This window comes from Cinclus cinclus, chromosome 17, assembly GCF_963662255.1.
Source record: "Cinclus cinclus chromosome 17, bCinCin1.1, whole genome shotgun sequence".
In the NCBI taxonomy this organism is placed as follows: domain Eukaryota; kingdom Metazoa; phylum Chordata; class Aves; order Passeriformes; family Cinclidae; genus Cinclus; species Cinclus cinclus.
Window position 1 is genome coordinate 12,856,535 of NC_085062.1, and position 19,194 is coordinate 12,875,728.

General features: G+C 61.1%; 3 protein-coding genes across 5 annotated transcripts; 2 read left to right on the plus strand and 1 right to left on the minus strand.

The window, feature by feature from the left end:
• Positions 1–352: 352 nt before the first annotated feature.
• PES1 (pescadillo ribosomal biogenesis factor 1) lies at positions 353–7,795 on the minus strand. 3 transcript variants are annotated; one of them, XM_062504044.1, is made up of 15 exons: positions 7,665–7,795; positions 7,184–7,263; positions 6,356–6,509; positions 6,169–6,278; positions 5,023–5,194; positions 4,736–4,825; positions 3,397–3,513; positions 3,181–3,258; positions 2,735–2,824; positions 2,448–2,578; positions 2,178–2,303; positions 1,902–2,086; positions 1,668–1,816; positions 1,126–1,293; positions 353–817 (listed from the first exon to the last, which is right to left on the minus strand). In XM_062504044.1, exons 1-15 carry the CDS (start codon positions 7,686–7,688, stop codon positions 731–733), a joined length of 1,761 nt encoding a protein of 586 aa, XP_062360028.1. In that variant the 5' UTR covers positions 7,689–7,795; the 3' UTR covers positions 353–730. The 3 variants fall into 3 exon arrangements, with proteins under 3 accessions (XP_062360028.1, XP_062360029.1, XP_062360030.1); XM_062504045.1 differs by having other exon boundaries at positions 1,126–1,278; positions 1,662–1,813; positions 1,893–2,086; XM_062504046.1 differs by having other exon boundaries at positions 1,126–1,278; positions 1,662–1,813; positions 1,893–2,086; positions 2,448–2,581.
• A 182-nt stretch (positions 7,796–7,977) lies between these two features.
• Positions 7,978–11,774, plus strand: TCN2 (transcobalamin 2). Its single transcript, XM_062504377.1, has 11 exons — positions 7,978–8,023; positions 8,710–9,128; positions 9,659–9,848; positions 9,922–9,969; positions 10,050–10,183; positions 10,280–10,438; positions 10,515–10,690; positions 10,851–11,025; positions 11,106–11,298; positions 11,464–11,585; positions 11,682–11,774. Exons 2-11 carry the CDS (start codon positions 8,831–8,833, stop codon positions 11,741–11,743), a joined length of 1,557 nt encoding a protein of 518 aa, XP_062360361.1. The 5' UTR covers positions 7,978–8,023; positions 8,710–8,830; the 3' UTR covers positions 11,744–11,774.
• Positions 11,775–12,647: 873 nt separating this feature from the next.
• Positions 12,648–14,993, plus strand: SLC35E4 (solute carrier family 35 member E4). Its single transcript, XM_062504622.1, has 2 exons — positions 12,648–13,245; positions 14,566–14,993. The coding sequence occupies exons 1-2, from the start codon at positions 12,648–12,650 to the stop codon at positions 14,991–14,993; spliced, it is 1,026 nt and encodes a 341-aa protein (XP_062360606.1).
• The last annotated feature ends 4,201 nt before the right edge of the window (positions 14,994–19,194 follow it).

Consider the following 19,194-nt stretch of genomic DNA (forward strand, 5'->3'; position numbering starts at 1 on the left):
CTAGGAAAATAAACTGAAGCTGAAAGTCCTTTGAGCTAGGTGTTCCCAGCTGTTCTCTATCTGAGCTCACTCCATTCCAGGGGCTGTCACTCCCCAGATCCTGTGGCTGTACAGCAGTGCCAGGCTGAAGGTATGGGCAAGGGTGTGCCCATAAATCCCATGAGACACCTTGTCCCAGCTGTGGTGTCTCCAAGGTGGTTTTGGGGCAAAACCCAGGATTGACAGATAACTGCTGATGCCAGGAACACATTCAGCAGGATCAGCAGCCCTGGCATCAGCCATGGATCTCCGTATCACCCTGAGGAGCCTCCCCCAATCCAGGCAGAAGGAGCAGACAACAAACACCACCAGGAAAACATTACCTTCTTTAATTAAAAAATAAAAATACAAGGGAATATGGTTTTCTGTGTGGATACTGGGAAGCAGCTCCAGGATCTGCACTCCTCTGCTCCTGGGAGCCAGACTCCAGCACCCAGGGCTGTGCAAATTCACACAGACTGATCCCAGAGCTCTCCTTGGCCTTTTCTTCCTCACGCAGAGGTGGCACCAGCACGGAGAAGACAGTCCTTGTAACACCGATTCCACAGAGGGGACATGGGGAAAGGCAGAGCAGCAGGTGTATTTACAGATGGGAAATATCTCAAATACAACATTTCTCTCTCAGGAGCAAAGCCAAGGGTTTTCCACCCAAAAGCAACAGTGAAAAACCATCTGGGAGCCCCCGGCCCTGTCACACTTGTTGTGCCTTCTTGCTCTTCTTCTTCTGCTCCTTGAGGGCTGCGTCGTGGGCTTTCCTCTTCTCAGCCAGTTTGTTGGCCTGAGGAGAGACCGCCGAGACCCTCAGTCAGAGCAGAAAAGAGGCTGCAACCCCTCAGGCCCACCGAAGCTCCAGGTGCACGTGGAGGATGGACCCCACGGCACCAGGATCAGGGGTGGGATACGGAGAGCAGCCGCAGGAGCCACAGCCCTGAGGGGCACAGGGAGCTCTGCCCCACCATGGGGCAGCCTAGGGACTGGCTGGGAGGGACCTCAACACCTTCACCAGAGACAGGGAGGAGTGGAAGGAACGAGTGGGTTTGGGAAGAGCCCATCCCAGGATGTAGCTGAGGGGCCCAGTCTCCATACCTCACGGATTTTGCGCTTCTTCCCAAACATGATCTTCTTGTAGAGGTACTTCTCCCTCTTCTTCATCATCATGATGGCCAAGCGTTTCTCCTCACTCTGCTGCTCCTGCTCCAGGCGCTGCTTGTCCTCCACCCGCACCTTTCCTGCTGTCACCTTCACAGGAAGCACCTGTGGGGAGCCAGGGAGCTCAGAATACTGGGAACCCAGCCTCCTTCCACAGGAACAGGCATTTTTATTGCGGGCCAGGGAGAGCCACAGCTCCCTCCAAACCTGCAGCAGGCCTTGACAGGGATGGGAGCTGCAGCTCATGAATGTGGGGCCAGGAGCACCTGGAAGTACTCAAGGCAAGGCTGGACAGGGATTGGAGGCAGCTGGGACAGTGGGAGGTGTCCTTACCCATGGCAGGGAGTGGAACAAGATAAGCTTTAAGGCCCCTCCCAACCCAAACCCTTCCATGACCGTTTGAGTATCCCAGTGGTCCCAGGACAGGGGCACCCCTCAGCAGGGACAGTGACACTGGAGCTGCCTCCATGGGCTCCCACCTTGTTGCTCTGAGTCTTCTGCTCTTCCATCTTCTGTAATTTCATCTCCTCTTCTTTTTCAGACTCATCCTCCTCTTCTTCCTCTTCGTTGTCATTGTCACCTTCCTCTTCCTCCTCTTCTTCCTCCTCCTCCCCTTCACTCTCTTCTTCTACAAGGAGACACCACTGTTACCCTTGGGATGCTCTGGAGCAGGCACAGCCCAGCTCCCAAACTGCCCTAAGGGCTCCCAGCACCTGGATTCTCTCCCCTCTGCAGGGCCAGCAGCTTCAGCTTCTCGGGAGGAACGTAGTCACCCTCCTTCTCCGTCACAAAGGGTGAAAGGTGTGGGGGCAGCAGGACCCCAGGGAAATAATCGGCCACAGGCAGGCACAGCCTGGCATTAACCGAGTCAAAAACCCACTGGGGCTGCAGGTAGTACCTAGGTGAGGCAAAGGGGTCCCACCTCAGGCTCTGGAGCCCATGGGACAGCTCTCTGGCTGTTCTGGGGAGGGCCCCCCTGCCTCACCCACCTGCCAACCACCTGCTTGTCCAGGCGGGGCCGGTCAATGATATGGTGGGTGATGGACGGGTCGGTGGCATCGTAGGTGGCACCAATGCACAGGGACTTGTCCCAGGACACCTGGCCACCAAAGCACCTGTGGGCAATGCCACCAAGGAGTCAGAAGGGCAGGTGGGATCCTCAGGGTCATCCCACCCACAGGACATCGGGTGGGTTGCCCCCAAAAGTCCTGCCAGAGGGGGAGGCCAGGGCTGCTGAGGGTCTCCTGCCCAGCACGCACCGGATGACAAAGGCCAGTGGCTCCCGGGGCACCTCCCTGTTGAGGAAGAAGCGCAATCCCTCAAAGAGCTTCTTGTGCTTCTCCAGAGCCTCCTGCTCCTTCTTCTTTGCATCCATCAGCTCCGCTGTCTCCTGCTCAGAGCAAAGCCCTCATCCTCCTCCCCAAACACAGCCCTTGCCAAGCCCCGCTTGGCAAAGAGGGGGTCTCAGGAGCTGTCCCCAAACGGCCAGCCTGGGCATGGGACAGATCCCCTAAGGCCAGGGATCAGCTCCCCCATCAGATCTTACCCCCTCCATGGGGAATTCATCCATCTCCACCTCGTCCTCATGGGTTGGAGCCACCGCCCGGGCCAGGCTGGCGCTCAGACCTGAGAGCTTCTGCAGGCAGAGGACACAGAGTCACATCCAGGGCAATGGAAAAGAAGCAGCCCCATGGGGGAAGGGGATTTCTTAGAGAAAGAGGCCAGAAGAAACAGGGTCTGAACAGAATTCAGCCTCCTCCAGGCACTATGCCCAGCATGGGACTCTGGGGGCTCCCTAGCCATGCAGAGGGAGGCTGGTGGTACCCAAGGCCAAGCCCAGCTCTGCACTACAGGAACAGGAGTTTAGGATCAACCCCCTCCATCTTGCAAGGATCTGGCTCAGTCCTTTGGTGCCATGCCACGAGGGCTGTGGGCAGGACGTAAAGGCCACACAGTGTCCCCATGTGTCACAATGCCAGCAGTGTCCCTCACCTCCAGGTAGCTCTCTGAATCCATGGCGTACTCCTTGCCCTCTGCAGGCTTCAGCTCATCCTCAGCCTGGCTGTCGATCTGGGAAGGAAAAGGGGTGTGGAGGCAGCTCCCATTAACAGACATCCCCAAAAATCCCACATTTCCACCGTCCCCTCCCACCAATCCGGGTTGCCACCACCCCAGGGTGGGACAGAGTTCTCAGGGTGGTGGCCTCACCTTGGGGGGGTACACCAAGTTCAGGGATTGGTAGAGGCGGAAGTTGACAAAGCCCAGGAGAGTGGTGTAGAACTCGGTGAAGGTGGCCATGACACGGTAATCCACATCTGTGGGGTGCTGCCAGCACACGAGATGGGGGGACACAGAGATAAAGGACCCCCTTTACAGAGGCCCATCCCCCCCACAAGGAGGATCACATAATATCCCCATTTAGGAAGGGATCCCCCAGGATGATCCAGCCCAGCCCCTGTCCCTGCACAGACCCCCCAACAATCCCCCCCTGTCCATCCCTGGCAGCGCTGTCCAAACACTCCTGGAGCTCTGGCAGCCTCGGGGCTGGGACTATTCCCTGGGGAGCCTAGGCAGTGCCCAGGACCCTCTGGGGGAAGAACCTTTTCCTAAAATCCAATCTAAACATGCCCCAGTTGTAGAGATATCACAGCCACCACCAGACCCTAGGCAGGGAGAACTCTGCAGGCTGCCCCCAGGATCCTGCTGCCACCCCTCCATGCCTGGGTACATGGAACACTTATCCCATCAAGGATGGGGACCTTGGGGTTTGGTCCAGGGATTCCAACTCTTCAAGATGAAGAATGCAGGGTATGGCAGAGCTGGGCAAAAGCAGGACAAGGGACAATGGCTTCCCCGTGGCAGAGAGCAGGGTTAGATGAGATATTGGGAACGAATTCCTCCCTGTGAGGGTGGGGAGGCCTTGGCACAGGGAAGCTGTGACTGCCCCATCCCTGAAGTGCCTAAGTCCAGGCTGGATGGAGCTTGGAGCCACCTGGTACAGTAGAAGGTGTCCTTGCCTATGGCAGGGGTGGAATGGGATGGGCTTTAAGGTCTCTCCCATGTCAAAACATTCTGATTCAGAACCATAAAACCATAAAGCCTCAACCCAACTGTGCCCAGCCCTGGAAATCCCAGGAATGAATGGAGAGGGTCCTGCTGTGCTGTGACCTCCTGCAAAGGCTCAGGGAAAGACGTCCCAGCACAGTAGGGACCTCCCCTTGCCCTGCTGCCTGAGGTACACAGCAGAATCCCCTTGGGGTGGCTACAGGATCTGACTCATCCCTTCCCTCCTCTCCACCAGCCTTGCTCCCGCAGGTTAATCTTTAATGGCTGATAAAGGAGCACATCAATGATTGAGGATACAAGGGACTGCGGAGACTGGAACAGGCAGCCTCGGGAGATCCCAGGGTGACAGAGGGTTATGTCCCCACGTGCCTCTGCAGCCAGGCCCTTTGGAATCACCACAGGCTGGGCACAGCCTCATCTGCCCCAGGATGCTCCCTCACCCCTTCCCTGGTGATCCCCTGGGCTTTTCCCAGCTACTCACGTCATGGGCAAAGGCGTAGGGGGTGATCCAGGTGATGGGCTGCCCCAACACCTCTGCCTGGTAGTAGATGCCCTTGATGGAGAGGAACACCTGGCAGGACAGAGCAAAAGCTCAGTGGGAGGAAGGCTGCTGTGTCCCTGTCACTGTCGCCCTTCCCTCGGCAGAAGGTTCCTCAGGGAGTGCCAGACCCCAGTGGGATCCATGATGTGACATCCCAAGGGCTTCCAGTGCTCAAACCCAGCACCCAGAGTCCCAGGCAGGGGGCCTGGCCCCTGCCCTGCTCCCACCTTGCGCAGGGAGCGGGAGGCGATGACGTAGTTCTGGAATTCCACGGCCAGGCGCCGGCACAGCTGGATGGTCTGGACGTGGCACTTGCCCGTGCGGGGGAAGGTGGAGAACAGGAAGCACATGGACAGGGCATCATCCAGGTCCCGCAGGGCATCTATGAATGTGGGGTACCTGTGCCCAGGTAGGGGACAAGGGAGGGGTCACACCCAGCCCCAGAGTCCTGCAAAAGCTGCTTGAGCTGGGGGAGACCCCAAGTGAGAAAAGCACGGGAACTGTGGAGCATCCACCTACATGTTTCAGCAGAGCTGGTCAGAGAACGATGGAATATCCTGATTTAGGAAGAGACCCACAAGGATTATGGGGTTTCCTCCCTCCTGTGTCCCCTCCTTGCTCATTGTCACCAAACTCACCAAAGCCTTGGCAGCATGAACCCCCACCAACCCTCTGAGGAAAACACCCCACAGGGAGAGCAGGGGAGTTCCTTGTGCTCTCCTGGAGGTACTCAGCATGGCCAGGCATTCCCTCTCTCATTCCTTCTTCTCCAGCCCAGAAACACAAAATTCTATCAATAACTCCAGAAACTAAACACAAAGTAGATTCCCAGAGAGGGAAAGATGTGCTGAAAGATCAGAGAATCCCAGGACGGTTTGGGTTGGCAGGGACCTTAAAGCTTATCCAGTGCCACTCCCTGTCATGGCCAGGGACACCTCCCACTACCCCAGGGTGCTCCAAATTCCAGTGTCCAACCTGGCATTGGACACTTTCAGGGATTCAGGGACAGCCACAGCTCCTCTGCGCGCCCTGTGCCAGGGCCTCCCCACCCTCCCAGGAAACAATTCCTTCCCAATAGTCCATCTATCCAGTGGAAAGCCATTCCGTGTCCTGTCTCTCCATCCCTTGTCCCCAGTCCCTCTCCAGCTCTCCTGGAGGCCCTTTAGGCCCTGGAAGGGGCTCTGAGCTCTCCCTGGATCCTTCTCCTCTCCAGGTGAACACCCCCAGCTCTCCCAGCCTGGCTCCAGAGCAGAGGGGCTCCAGCCCTTGGAGCATCTCTGTGGCCTCCTCTGGACTCTCTCCAACAGCTCCAGGTCCTTCCTGTGCTGGGCCCCAGGTGGATGCTCCAGGTAGCTCTGCCAGGGCGGCCTGACCTCTCCTTGACGATGTGGTCGAGTTTGTAGGTGGGTTTGTTATCCTTCAGCCGCTCTACAGTGCCCCACTCGCTCTTCCCGTACGCCTTCCGGAGCTTCCGGACAAACACCTGGGGACAGGACAGGAGAACGTGGGGGCTCTGTGGCACAGGACGAGCCCCAGGGGCCCCTCGGATAGGACAATCACCTTGTATTCCCGGAATTTATTGACGATGGGCTCATGGAGCAGGAATTTGATGTCTTTGAGCAGGTAGAAAGTCCTGGGGGCGGTGGAGCCCTTGTTCACCTTCTTCTTGTGCTTGGGCTCATGGGGGTAAATCCCCTTGAGGATGCAGAGGCGCCTGGGGACAGAGACAGCACTGGGACAGGGGGGCCACAACACCTCTGTGTCCCTTGGCACACCCCAGGCCCTTCCATTAGAGGGGGAACCCCAAACTTGGCAGCATGAAACCCAGGACACACAGGACAGTGCTCCATGACCCTGAGGGAAAGGACCCACCCCTTGGAGAGGAGTTCAGGGTGCCCCACTGCCACCCCACACCCCCAGCACAGACCTCAGTCCCTCCACTCCCCCAGGGGAGGTCTGGGGCTCCCAGAAGGGTGAAGGGGGTGATCAGTGGGGTCTGGATGAGTTCAGGGGTTCTGGGATGCCTCGGGAGAGACAGGAGGGCTGTGGGGTCTGAGGGTAGTACACAGGTCCCATGGGGGACTCCTGGGGATCAGCAGCAGGGGTGGGGTGTTTAGTCTGTCTAGGGGGAGTTCAGGGGTGCCTGAGGACTTCAAGGGGTCTGGGAGAGAGTTCAGAGGCTCTGGGAATACCGGGAGAGAGGCTTAGGAGGCCCGGGGCCACCCAACAAATCAACCACGGCATCCACCTCCCATTGCTCCCCCGGGTGGGTACCGGGGGTCCTGAGGGAGTTCAATGGGACAGGAGTTCAGGGTGTAGGGGCACCTGAAAGGGAGGGGGGGGGGGTGTCTCAGGGGATCCGCAGAGTTCTGGGGGTCCCGGGCGCACCTGAAGTCGGGCAGGCTCAGCTGCAGCTTCTTCCGCGCCCGGTTCCGAGTGATGTAGTTGGTGGCGGCTCCGCGCTCGTACTGGGGAAGACACGGGGGTGTTGGGGGGAGCTTGGGGGTGCTGAGGGGACTCCCGCAACCGCCCCGGGGCCACCGAGACTCCAGGAAGTGGAGAGGGAGCAGAAATGGGAACCGGGGAATGGAGGGCTGGAACGGAGTACCGGCCACGGCCAGCGAGGTGGGCAGGAGCGGAATCGGGCACCGAGAAAGAGAGCGAACACCACTACCAGGGAGGGCTGGCGGGGCACGACACGGCCGGAGGGGTGTCACCGGCACCAGAACGGGGGGGACCAGCCATGGCCCGACACCGGGAGAAGGCAGAGAGGAGGGGGGAGGAACGCCACAGGAAGACACCGGGCGGCAGATACAGGCCCCAGAAGCGTGACCGCGGCCAAAAGGAGTGGCTAGAAAGGGCCCGGTACCTTCTTCTTCTCCAGCCCACCCATGGCTCCACCGCCGCCGCCACGTGCCCCCGATCAACGCAGGACCCCGCGCTGCCCGCGTACCCGCCTGTGCCCGCGACCGGGCCTGCGCACACCGGAGCGGCCTCGCGCCGGGCACGAGGGCACCGCGGACACCGAGAACAACGCGGGCAAAACGAACGGTGCCGGCAGAGGAGCAATGCGGGAGGGCTGGGGCACGTGGGAGACGGGGTCTCAGTCAGGCGCGCCGCAGGCAGCCCAGAGCCCCACACGGAGGGGTCCTGCGGCGCAGAGCACACTGGGATATTACAATACCGCGTCGGGTACACCAGGATGTAGCTAGGCGGGGATGGCGCGAAGTACGTTGGGATATACCGAGGCTCGCTAACGTGGGGTGCGCCGGGATGTACCGGGGCGGGGCTACGCAGGGTATGCCGGGACATAACGAAGTAGTGGTGGTAAAGAGCATGCCGGGATATAGCGAGGCAGGGATGGCGCAGAGCGCGCTGGGATGCACCCTGGCGGGGCCGCGCGGAGCATGCTGGGATATAGTGAGGCAGGGGGGGCGGGCCGGACGGCCCAGCCTGGGTTCGGGGGCTGGTCACATACCGGAGTCGTGGGTCTCTGCCAGGGCCTGCGGGTCCCGCTGCCCTCCTGCGGTTCCTGGCGCCGAAGCACCGACCGCAGGCATTGGCCTGGGGGCGCCCGGCCTGCGGGGCCCACAGCTGGGCGGATGTTTGGGGAACACCCGAGCACGGGGGGATCTCGGTAGCAGTGGGGTTCCCAGGCCCGCCCTCCCGTGCTCGGGTGTACCCATGCTAACGGGACCTGTGCCCCAGCGGTGCCCCGGGATCCCCTCCTGGGCTCGGGGATCCGCTTTTTGTTTTTTGTGGCTCAGGACTTCACGTTCCCCACCCGACCGGGGGTTTACCTCTTGGGGCTCAGGACCCCCACACCCCCTGACTTTAGAGATTTATTTTTTTGGGGTTCGTGCTTCCTCCCGGCCGGGGCTGATCGATCTCCGTTTTCTCAATTAAATTTCGAGGCGAGCATGGGAATTCTCATTTCCAAAGGGGCCGGATTTGGTCAGGTTTCACCCCTGTCTATTTTCGGGCTGTGACCGCCAGTGTTGACCGAGCACCTCGGGTCAGGCTGCCCCGGGCAGAATGTCCCGGGCTGGCCGGGGGTGTCCCCGCTCCCCTCGGCTGCGACTCAGCCAAAGTTCTGTCCCATTTGTGCTGACTCGGCCCCGGCGTGCGGAAGCGGCCTCTCGCCACACCTTCCCGGTTCATCCTGCCGCTCCCGGCTCGGCTCATCCTGCCGCTCCCGGCTGTCCGGTGGGGCTGTGCCGAGCTGTGTCGCCCCCTGTGGCCCCCTCCCGTGTCCCCCTGTCCTGCTCCAGCATGTGGCTGCCGCTCGTCCTGCTGCTGTTGCTGCCCGCGGTCCCGCCCGCCCGGTGCTGCGGTGAGTGCGGCCCTGGCCCCTAAACCTGTCTGGGACCCCCTGAGCTCGGGGGTTCCCCGAGGAGCAGGGCTGGGAGTAATGAGCCCCATCTCCAGACCCTCGAACGGTGACTCGTGGCAGTCCTCGGTGACAAGTTCTCCGGGGCTCAGATTCCCCCCAGCCCAACCCCTGCAACTCCTTCCCCTGCCCGAAACCAGCCCATGCTCCCCATCCCTGCACGGGTCTCTGGGGACAGGAGTGTCACCCCAGCCCCCTGCCACTCCCTCGGGTTCTCTGTGCTCCTGCTCCATGTCACGTCTCTTTGTTCCATCCCCCCCCTCTTTTTTTCTTTTTGGTGGGAAATCTGGAGGTTATGGGATTTGGGGGGGATGCAGAGTGTGTGGGTGCACGGAGGAGTGGGTGCTGGGGGTACCTCCCCACTCCGGCAGCACACAGCTTTGTGGGGGCTGTGGAGCTGCAGGGCCATACCTGGGGTGGGTCTCGGCCCTCTCGTGCCCCTGACCTGCTCTGCCTCTCCCGGGCCGCGGCAGAGCTCCCGGAGAGCTCGGCAGGCGCCGTGCGGGCGCTGAGTGCGCGGCTGCTGGGGCTGGCGGGGGACCCCGTGCGGGACCCTGACCCCGCCGTGTACCTGGCCCTGCGCCTGGCCCGCGAGCACGACCTGCGGCTGGAGCAGCGGTACCTGGAGCGGCTGCAGGACATCTTCCAGCACCCCTATGGCAGGTGGGTCCCCGGGGGCCCCCCATGGGCCTTTGGGGCTGCCCCTGTCCCCCATGCTGACACCCTGTCCCCGCAGGAGCCTGCAGGCCCATGGCCACTCCCAATGGGATGCTGAGCACAGCGGGTATGTGTGGGTGTCCCGGGGTCCCCTCAGGACAGGTGACACCTCAGGCATTGTCCTAGGAGCTGACCGGTGCCTTGCAGGAGCGTGGCAGAGCCCCTGCACACAGGGCAGCTGGCACTGTACCTGCTAGGGCTGCGGGCCACCTGTCCCCCACCCCATCCCCGTCGCTCACTGGTGACGTGGCTCAAGTACTATCTGGAGGAGGACTGGACAGGTGAGAGTGTCCCTGCAGGGTGAGCGCCCACCTGGCACCTACATGTCCAGCTGTGAGGCAGCAGCTCAGCCTGGTGACACCATATGTTGTCCCCAGGCTCCCGGCGGCACGGCCACCCCCTCACCAGTTACTACCAGTACGGGCTGGGTGTGCTGGCGCTGTGTGTGCACCACAAGCGGGTGCGGGAGGAGGTGATCCGGCGGCTCCTCACGGCACAGCACCATGGAAGGCTCGGGCACGGTGGCAATGCTGTGGGTAAGGGTCCATAGGCACACGCAGTAGCACCCTGGTGGGTGTGTGACTCCAGGGTGACACCGGGGTGTCCCTGCAGACACCGAGGCTGTGGTGGCACTGGCCTTCACTTGCCTGGAGCAGAGGAGGTTGGTGGGGACTGAGCTGGTGGCCGAGCTCCAGGCAGCCACACACAGGGCCAGCAAGAGCATGGCCGAGGTCCAGGGCCCTGATGGCATCATTGGCAACATCTACAGCACCCCATGGGCCATGCAGGTGGGTGTCATCTGAGGGGACATCTGGGCTGGCACTGGGAATGGGCATGGCAGGAAGTGGGTGCAGATGTGTGTTCCCAGGCAGGGGCATCTGCCTTGGGACAGGTGATGCTCAGCAGTGCAGTGCCCAGGTACCCAAGTCTTCTCCCTCCCTTTCCCAGGTGTTCCTGGCCACAGGCACATGCCAGACAGAGCCGGTGTTCAGCCAGGCCATGGCTGCACTGCTGAAGAACCTGGAAGCCTTCGGCACTGCTGCCACCATGGCCCAGGTGCTGCCAGTGCTGCACGGCCGCTCTTACCTGGACATTGCCTCCATGCACTGCCAGGAGGAGCCAGGTAGGAGCTGGGGGCAACAGGACTGGGGTCAGCGCTGGTGTCACCACAAGTGGCTGGGTGTCACCAGTGGTTTCTCACAGACACGCTGACACCCCTGGACATGGAGCCCCTGCCTGAGGTGCCAGGGAACAAGACGGTGCAGCTGGTGGTGGAGTGTCCCCTGCCCTGGTGCTATGACCTCCGGCTCTACGACCGCCCCGTGCCCGTGCCCGCTTCTGCTTCCCTCCTGGATGTGCTGCAGGCGGCTGCTCTGCTGGAACCCCATGACTTCAAGTATGTGGGGGTCACGCTGTGGTAGCCACATGCCCTGCACCTGTGCCCTGTGCCAGGTTCACTCCAGTTCCCACCGCACAGCCCCCTTGGGAGCAGCTCTGTACCACTGCCAGCAATGCAGAGGCCAGACCCTCACCCCCCCAACCCTGGTGTCCCACCCCCCAGGTTCCACACCCAGGACACCCCCCAGGGCCCCTTCCTGACCCAGGTGCTGGGGCTGGAGGCTCGGCAGGAGAAGCGGAACTACTGGCAGCTCCTGACTGCACCCAACACCTCCCTGCAGATGGGTGAGTGGTGGGTGGGGGTCCCTCGGGAGGTGGCAGGGGTCCCCTGCAGCCCCACAGCTGCTGTCTCACCCCAAACCCTTGTCCCTCTCTCCACAGGTATTGCAGACTACAGACCACAAGATGGGGAGACCCTCATTCTGCGCCTCAGCGAGTGGTAGAGGGTGGGGGGGTGATGGCAATGAAACCCCCACTGTGGGCACAGAACCTGCCGGCTCTCTGCCTCCTGCTTTCCATGGGCCAGCACTCCAGATCTGCCAGGGGCAGGAGGAGGGGACACACACCCTTTGTCCTGCAGGTGCAGTGGGACGGGAGCACCAAAACCAGAAGCTCCTCCAGTCCTGGTCTTGCTCAGGAATGGGGCAGGCGTCCGCTTTTGGGGTGTCCAAAGCATTTTTGGGACGGCCGTACATCTGGGGAGTCCGAGTCAGTGCTGTTCATCCTCAGCAAGGTGTCAACTGGGAAATTCCTCCCCTGTAACCCCCTGGCGGGTACTGAGCCCGCGTTGTCCCGGAGCTCGGGGCTCGGAGAGCGTGGCCGTGGCCGCGGGGGACCCTTAGGTGTGCCCAAATCTGAGTGATTCCCCCGGGAGTTTAATCCAGCCCCCCAAAATCACTGGGGCAGCGCCGGTTTGGGGCCGGGGGCGAAGGCACCGGGGACCGGGCGGGGTCTTGGAGGCGGCTCCGCCGTCGCCACGGAGCCACCGCACGGTGCTGAGGGCCGGGGGTGTGTCCGCGGTGTCCCCGGTGTCCGTGCCCGCCGTGCCCCGCCCGTCCGGCAGTGACGCGATGGCTTCGCAGGGAGGAGCCTCCGCCCTCCGCTCCCGCCATCGCCGAACTTTCCCGGGGCCCCGGCCGGCGCCGCCGCCGCCTCCCCCGCACATGGCACCGCCACCCCGGCGCTGAGCCCCGCCAGCACCCCCGGCCGGGCCACGCCACCGCAGCGAGCGGGGACAAGTGCGGCCGCCACCGCGCCAGCGCCGCTGTCACCGCCAGCCATCGCGGGGCTCTCGGGAGGACGGGGCAGAGCGGCGAGGGGCGGCCGCAGGCAGCGGAGCCGGTGCCCATGTGCCCTCGGTCGCGGCGGGGCGATGAAGCCGCGATGAGCGCGGCGGGCGGGGGCGGCCTGCGGCCCTGGAAGCCCGACCCGGGGCAGGCGGGCGGGGGGCGGCCGGGGCCGGCGCTGCCGCTGACCCTCAGCGTGCTGGCCTGGCTGGGCACCGGCACCACCATGGCCGGCCTCAACAAGTGGATCTTCGCGGCGCACGGGTTTCGCTACCCGCTGCTGCTCTCGGCGCTGCACATGCTGTCCGGCGTGGCCGTGGGCTACCCGCTGGGCTGGGCGCGGCCAGCGGGCCCCCGGCCCCGCGCCAGGATCTACCTGCTCAGCCTCACCTTCTGCACCAGCGTGGCCCTGGGCAACCTGGGCCTGAGCTACGTGCAGCTGGACGTGGCACAGGCCGTGGCCACCACCACGCCGCTGGTGACGCTGGTGCTGGGGGTGCTGTGGGGCCGGCGGCCGCACCCGCTGCAGTTCTGGGCCATGGGGCCGGTGTGTGCCGGGGCCGCCTGCAGCATCGCCGGCGGGCTCTGCTTCTCCCAGCCCGGCTGCGGCTTCCTCCTGGCCGCCACCGTGCTGCGCGCCCTCAAGTCCATCCAGCAGAGTAAGTGCCACCTGTCCCTGTCCTGTCCTGCATGTCCGCCTGTCCCTGGCACGGCCCCTGGGGCACGGGGGTGCTGATGTCACCTTGATTCCACCGCTGGTGCCAGGGGTTCTGCCTGGTTGCCGTGCCACCCACTGTGCACCCTGGTGTCACCCCAGTCCCAGTGCCACCCCACCCTATCACTGGTGTCACCTCAGTGCCACCTTTGTGCTGGTGACACTCCCTTGACATTGTGTCTCCCCAACCGTGGTTGCATGTGGGCTCCCAGTTTCACCCCACCCCTGGTGCCACCTGCTGTCCCTGTTTGTCCTGGTGCCACCCCTTGCCCACTCTGTTTCTTTTGCCACCCCAGAGCCACCCTTGCCTCTCTCAGGGCTGTGTCATGCTTGTGGCCCTGAGGTGATGTGACTTCAGTTTGGCAGTGATGACACTCTTAGTGTCCCTGTGGTGTCCTTGGGCCCTGGGGGGTGGAAGTGCCCTAGCTTGGCACAGGGTCACCCTGCCTGTCCCATCCCTGTGGGCTGCTGGACTCCCTGTGAGTCCCCCCTTCCCGGCTCGAGTGGCCGTGGTGCCACCTGGGCCGTGATGATCTTGGCAAATGGCAGTGAGGAGCCAGCAGGAATGTTTTTGGCTGGGAGGAAAGGGAGCATTTTCTCTGGAGCCTGTGGGGCACTGTGGGCATGGGGTCTGGCATGGTGCCCTGTGCCCAGCCCAAGGTGTCCATGGCTGTCCTGGGGTGCTGTGAACCCCCCCCCCCCCCCCCCCAAGGGACACCACTGGTCATTGTGCAACTGCCCTGTCAGCTTTCCACCCCTGGTGGCATATGGACAGTGGCCCTGAGGAGGGTAGAGGCATGTCTGTGTGTGGCAGCCAGCTCAGCTGTGCTTGCTGTCCCCACTGTCCTCAGATGACCCAGAGTGGGGGACAGAAAGCTGCCCTGTCCAACTCTTCTGTGTTACTCTGACCCCAAACACAGGTGCCCTTGAAAGCAGAAACCCTCTGACTCAGGGCATCCCCAGAGTGGGACACCCTGTGAACCAGGGCACCCCTAAACCACGGAATTCCAAGAAATTAAGGATTCCTGAAAAGACAAATCCAAACCAGGGAACCTTTAAACTAGGACTCCCCCAGACCAGAGCACCCCAGCCCATGGAAGGAACTGTGCCCCCCCCACCCCCATTTTCCCCTTCCCAGTGACGTTTTGGATTTCTTTACTGCTTGGTCTCGTGTTGGTGGGTGTCTCCTGTGGGTGCTGGGTGTCCCTGTGGCAGGTGGGTGTTCCCGTGGGATGTCCCACTGACTGTGCCCTTGTCCTCCCAGGTGTGCTGCTGCAGGAGGACGGTCTGGATGCGCTGTCCCTGCTCGGCCTGACGTCCCTACCCAGCTTTGTGCTGCTGTTCGGGGCGGCCGTGGCGCTGGAGCTGGGCCCCTCGTGGCAGGGCGTCCTTCGTCCCGACGCCGCGCTCTGGGGCTGCATCCTGCTCAGCTGCCTGGGCTCCGTGCTCTACAACCTGGCAACCTCCTGCCTCCTGTCCCTCACCTCGGCCCTCACGCTGCACCTCCTGGGCAGCCTCACCGTGGTGGGCAACCTGCTGCTGTCGAGGCTGCTGTTCGGCACACGGCTGGGCGCGCTGGGCTACGCCGGCGTGGCGCTGACGCTGGCCGGGATGGTGCTGTACCACCAGCCCCGGCTCCTGGCCGCCTGCTGGGGCCTGCGTGGGCTGCGGCGGCACCCGCGCCACGAGTAGGGACCTGCGGGGGGTCGGGGCCAGCGGGGCTCTGGGGGAGTGCTGTGCCGGCGGTGTGCGTGAGTCTGCACATGCTGTGCCTGTGGCTGGCAGTGTTTGTGACTGTGCGTGTGTGTGTGTGTGTGTCAGTGTGCATGGCTCTCTGCGCACACAGGTGCTGAGGAGCACACGTGTCAGTGTGCATGGTCACGTGCATGTGTGGTTTCTGGTGTGCCCAGATGTGGGTGTACACATCCTGCTTTGCACATTGTACATGTGTGCTGGTGTACACAGTACTGTGCACGTGGATGTGCTGATGTGCACGCGTGTTGTGTGCACAGCTGTATGCACATGTGTTGAATTGCACACTCAAGTGTGAGTTGGTCTGTGCGCAGCTCTGTGCTCGTGGGTATGCACAGGCTCTGCAAGTGTGGGCATGGCTCTGTGTGGGACATGCGTTTGTTGATGTGTATGACACTGCACACATTGGTGTGCACAGCTCTGTATGCACATGGTGTGCACCTGTTGGTGTGCACAGGCTCTATGTGCAAGCAGGTCTCAGGCTTGTGGCACGTGTGCATTGGTACAAAATGTACATAGGTGAGTGTCTGTGTGGCACACATGTGCACAGCTCCATGTGTGTGTGCAGGTGTGTGCTGCTCACAGGTACTGCTGTAACCAAGGCTCTGTGCAGGTGAGCAGGTACCTGTGTGTGTGCATTGGCTCTACAGATAGCACACCCAGGGATGTGGCTCTGGATACACAGCTCTGTGCATCCAGCTTCTGTCCCAGCCTGGGAAAACAGATGTATGTGTGTGCGTGTCTGTCTGTGTGTCTGTCTGTCTGTGTGTCTGTCTCTGTGTGTGTGTCTGTGTGTGTGTGTGTGTGTGTGTGTGTGTGTGTGTGTGTGTGTGTCTGTGTGTGTTTGTCTCTGTGTCTGTCTGTGTCTGTGTGTGTGTATCTGTGCGTGTGTGTCACTACTGAGCTCTGCTGGCTGGAGTGCCCCCTGGCTGTCTGTGTACACTCTGTTCTTGTGGCTGAACTGAACGCCCAGGACAGGGTGGGCACATGTCCCCTCTCCTGTCCCAATCCCCACCGTGTCATGATAATCCCATGGGGCTGCCAGTGGTGCTGCCAGTGTTGTCTTTGTCCCCACCATGTCCCTCAGCCCCCACAGGTGTCCCCACCCCTCCCAGCTCGCTGCAGACTGGCATCCGTGGCAGAGATGGTGAGAGCCCAGCTGAGGGGACAGGAGCAGCCTGGACTAGCTGCCATCGCTCCAGGACAGTGGGAACTGTGACACGGGGCGGTGCTGGGCAGTGACATAGCACATGTTCACCATGGCAAAGGGACAGCCCGGTGTGTGTGCCTGGCACGGCTGCTGGGGCTCATGGTGGCTGTTGCCACACTTGTATCTCCGCGCCGGGGCTAAAGGACCCAGCTCTGATTGCACTTGTTCCAAAATAAAGCTCTATTTTTGTTGTACTCCACCCTCGGCTCCCAGTGATCTCGTTGCCAAGAAGGAAGGAAAGGAAGAACACCCAGTGCAGGGATAGGAAACTGAGGCACAGAAATGCCTCAGGATGTTCCAACTCTTTTGAAGCTGCGTCCAGCATCTCCAGCTCCAGCAGGGACAGTTGCGGTTTGGCAGCCCCAGGGCTGGCACCGGGACACCCCACAGGACACGGGAGGGATGCAGTGACATGGAGAGTAGTCACTGACCACAATTACCTGGAAAAGGGCTGGGAGCTTTGCCCTGCCCTGGGGTGGCATGACGCTTCCTGTCCCTTGAATCATGGAATATCCTGGGTTGGAAAGGATCCACAAGGATCATCGAGTCCAGCTCCCTACCCTGCACAGGACATCCCCAAAAGTCACACCGTGTGTTGCTTGTCCCATCCCTGTCCAGCCTGGTGACTCACTTGAACACACAAACACAACTTCACTTCCCCTGGAAAATCCCCACTGGTTCCCGCCCTCTTTCTCAAACAGCGATTTTTCCCCATTACTAGGGCAGTGATTTGAAGCTGCTTCTGGCAGCACCTGAGGAACAGCTCCTTCCCAGCACACAGGTGAGGGGTGGGCAGCTGTCCGGGGTGTGCGCAGCATGCCATCACTGCTGCCACCTTTGCCAAGGTGCCCCAGGTGTGGCTGGAGTGGTGCCCATCCCAAAAAGGACACAAAGGGGTCACAGTTATCAGCCAAAGGTCCCTGCTCTGGCCGGGAGCCTGTTTGCTTTCTGGGCTCACATTCCAGAGGCTTTTTCATAGCAGGGAGTGTTGGAAGGGAGGAGCGAGACCGGCAAACCTGCCACCTGCAGCATCGCTGGCTCAGCAGCTCTCCCCCAGGGACTCCCAGCCTATCCCAGCCGACTGACTTGTTTGCTGGCACTGGGGTCTGCCTGGATCCTGGCTCCATCCATGGCTTTGCCTTTTCCACCTTGGATTCAGTGCCCTGTGGTGCTCCTGGTGCCCTGCAGCCCCAGGGAGCACGACCAGTTGTGGCCATGTGTGTGTCCCTGTGCGGTGGTGACAGCAGCTGGGCCAAGCTTGGGGGTCCCGAGGGCAGCACTCCAGGGCTTGTGTTGCCCATGGAAAGCCCAGCAGAGGTGGGAGGGGTGGCTGGGTGTGATGACCCTCTCTCTCGGTATTCCAAGCCATGATCTCAGCCTGGTGTTATTCCTCTGCTCTGGCCCCAGGCAGGATTTGGTTTCCCACCCCGCTGACAGCTGCCCATTTACTGAGTCCAGTGCTGCTCTGGCCAAAACGGATGAGGGAAAGGCATCCCAGCCCTGGGGTTTTTTGGGATGGGAGAAGATGGGACACCCTCCTGGAGTGCAGGACCAGCCCAGCAGGAGCAGGGAAAAACAGGCACAGGCCTCATATGGGCATGGGGAGGGGTAGCCCCTTGTGAGGAGGGGTCATGGCTCTGAGGGATGGGTGGCATCTCTACATGCCTGGAGATGCTGGCTGACAAAGAATCATGGAATCACAAGTTGGTTTGGGTGAGAAGGGAACCTTAAGGTCATCTCATCCCACCCCCTGCCATGGGCAAAGACACCTTCCAGTACCCCAGGCTGCTCCAAGCCCCAGTGTCCAACCTGGCCTTGAACACTTCCAGGGATGGGGCATGGGGCAGCCACAGCTTCTCTGGGCACCCTGTGCCAGGGCCTCCCCAAGTCACAGGGAACAATTCCTTCCCAATATCCCATCTCTCTCCACCCTCTGGCAGTGGGAAGTCATTCCCTGTGTCCTGTCCCTCCAAACCCTTGCCCGAAGTCCCTATCCATCAAGGAGCTCCAGGTGTGAAAGTCCAAGGTGGGAGAAATAAACCCATATCCAGTGGGACAGTATAGTTACAACATTGAGCCAGGCAGTTTTTCATGGATCTCCTGCTGAACCCTTCCTTGGAAGTGGCTATGGAACGTGCTGGGATGGTGCTGGAGCAGGAGCAGCATGTGCCCACGCAGGGGAGAGGAAATCCAGGGTAGATTTACCGTGTGCCTGGGAGCACAGGGTGGAAATAATCTCTGTTTCAGGGATTAATTGTTGCCCTGGGGCCTGTCGGGAGCTCACTGCACTGGCACAGTGGGATTTGGGATCTGCCCCAGGGACAAATACTTGCTAAACTGGGGAGCTTGAGCCAGGAAATTATGTCCTTCCAGGATATGCTGGGCTGTGCTATCAAACCTACCATATCCCAGTCCTCAAAATAGTATCAGGGACTGTCCTGGGTATGGAGCTGGAATTATGGCAAAATCGTTTTTAGGGTAGATGTAGGAAGATTGCATATTTCCTTGTAGGACAGCCTAGCCCAGAGAGCTCAGGTCATTTGAAGCTGCTCAAATGAGACTGGAGGCCAGGAGATGGACAGGATGACCCCTTCCAGCCCCACAGCCTCTGCTCCAGCACCCAAAAATCCCCTCCAGGCTTAGTCCTTAACCATTTGGTGGCTTCAGTGCTGGCTGTGTCACAACCTCCTGCCCTGCGCTGAGCAGGCTCTTGGCTAGGTAGCTGCATTTCTAAAAGACGGAATCACAGGAGCTTAAAGACATTTTAAAAGTCTTAGAATCAGAAAAAGATGGAGTGGTTAAGGTTGCATGTGCTCTCTAATATCACCAAGTCCAACTTGTCCCCCAGCACTGGTCAGCACTAACTCATGTCCCCAAGTGCCACATACTCACATTTTTTTAACATTTACAGGGATGGGAACTTCACCACAG

What these genes read in the sequence shown, in the direction of transcription:
- SLC35E4 (XM_062504622.1), top strand. Translation starts at nt 12,648, where the DNA reads ATGTGCCCTCGGTCGCGGCGGGGCGATGAAGCCGCGATGAGCGCGGCG. An exon ending in CCTCAAGTCCATCCAGCAGA is followed by an intron (nt 13,246 to 14,565) that starts GTAAGTGCCACC and finishes TTGTCCTCCCAG; the next exon opens with GTGTGCTGCTGCAGGAGGAC.
- TCN2 (XM_062504377.1), top strand. Translation starts at nt 8,831, where the DNA reads ATGTCCCGGGCTGGCCGGGGGTGTCCCCGCTCCCCTCGGCTGCGACTC. An exon ending in CCCGCCCGCCCGGTGCTGCG is followed by an intron (nt 9,129 to 9,658) that starts GTGAGTGCGGCC and finishes GGGCCGCGGCAG; the next exon opens with AGCTCCCGGAGAGCTCGGCA. An exon ending in TGGGATGCTGAGCACAGCGG is followed by an intron (nt 9,970 to 10,049) that starts GTATGTGTGGGT and finishes GGTGCCTTGCAG; the next exon opens with GAGCGTGGCAGAGCCCCTGC.
- PES1 (XM_062504044.1), bottom strand. Translation starts at nt 7,688, where the DNA reads ATGGGTGGGCTGGAGAAGAAGAAG. An exon ending in CCACTGGCCTTTGTCATCCG is followed by an intron (nt 2,304 to 2,447) that starts GTGCGTGCTGGG and finishes CATTGCCCACAG; the next exon opens with GTGCTTTGGTGGCCAGGTGT. An exon ending in AGAAGACTCAGAGCAACAAG is followed by an intron (nt 1,294 to 1,667) that starts GTGGGAGCCCAT and finishes GGCTCCCCACAG; the next exon opens with GTGCTTCCTGTGAAGGTGAC.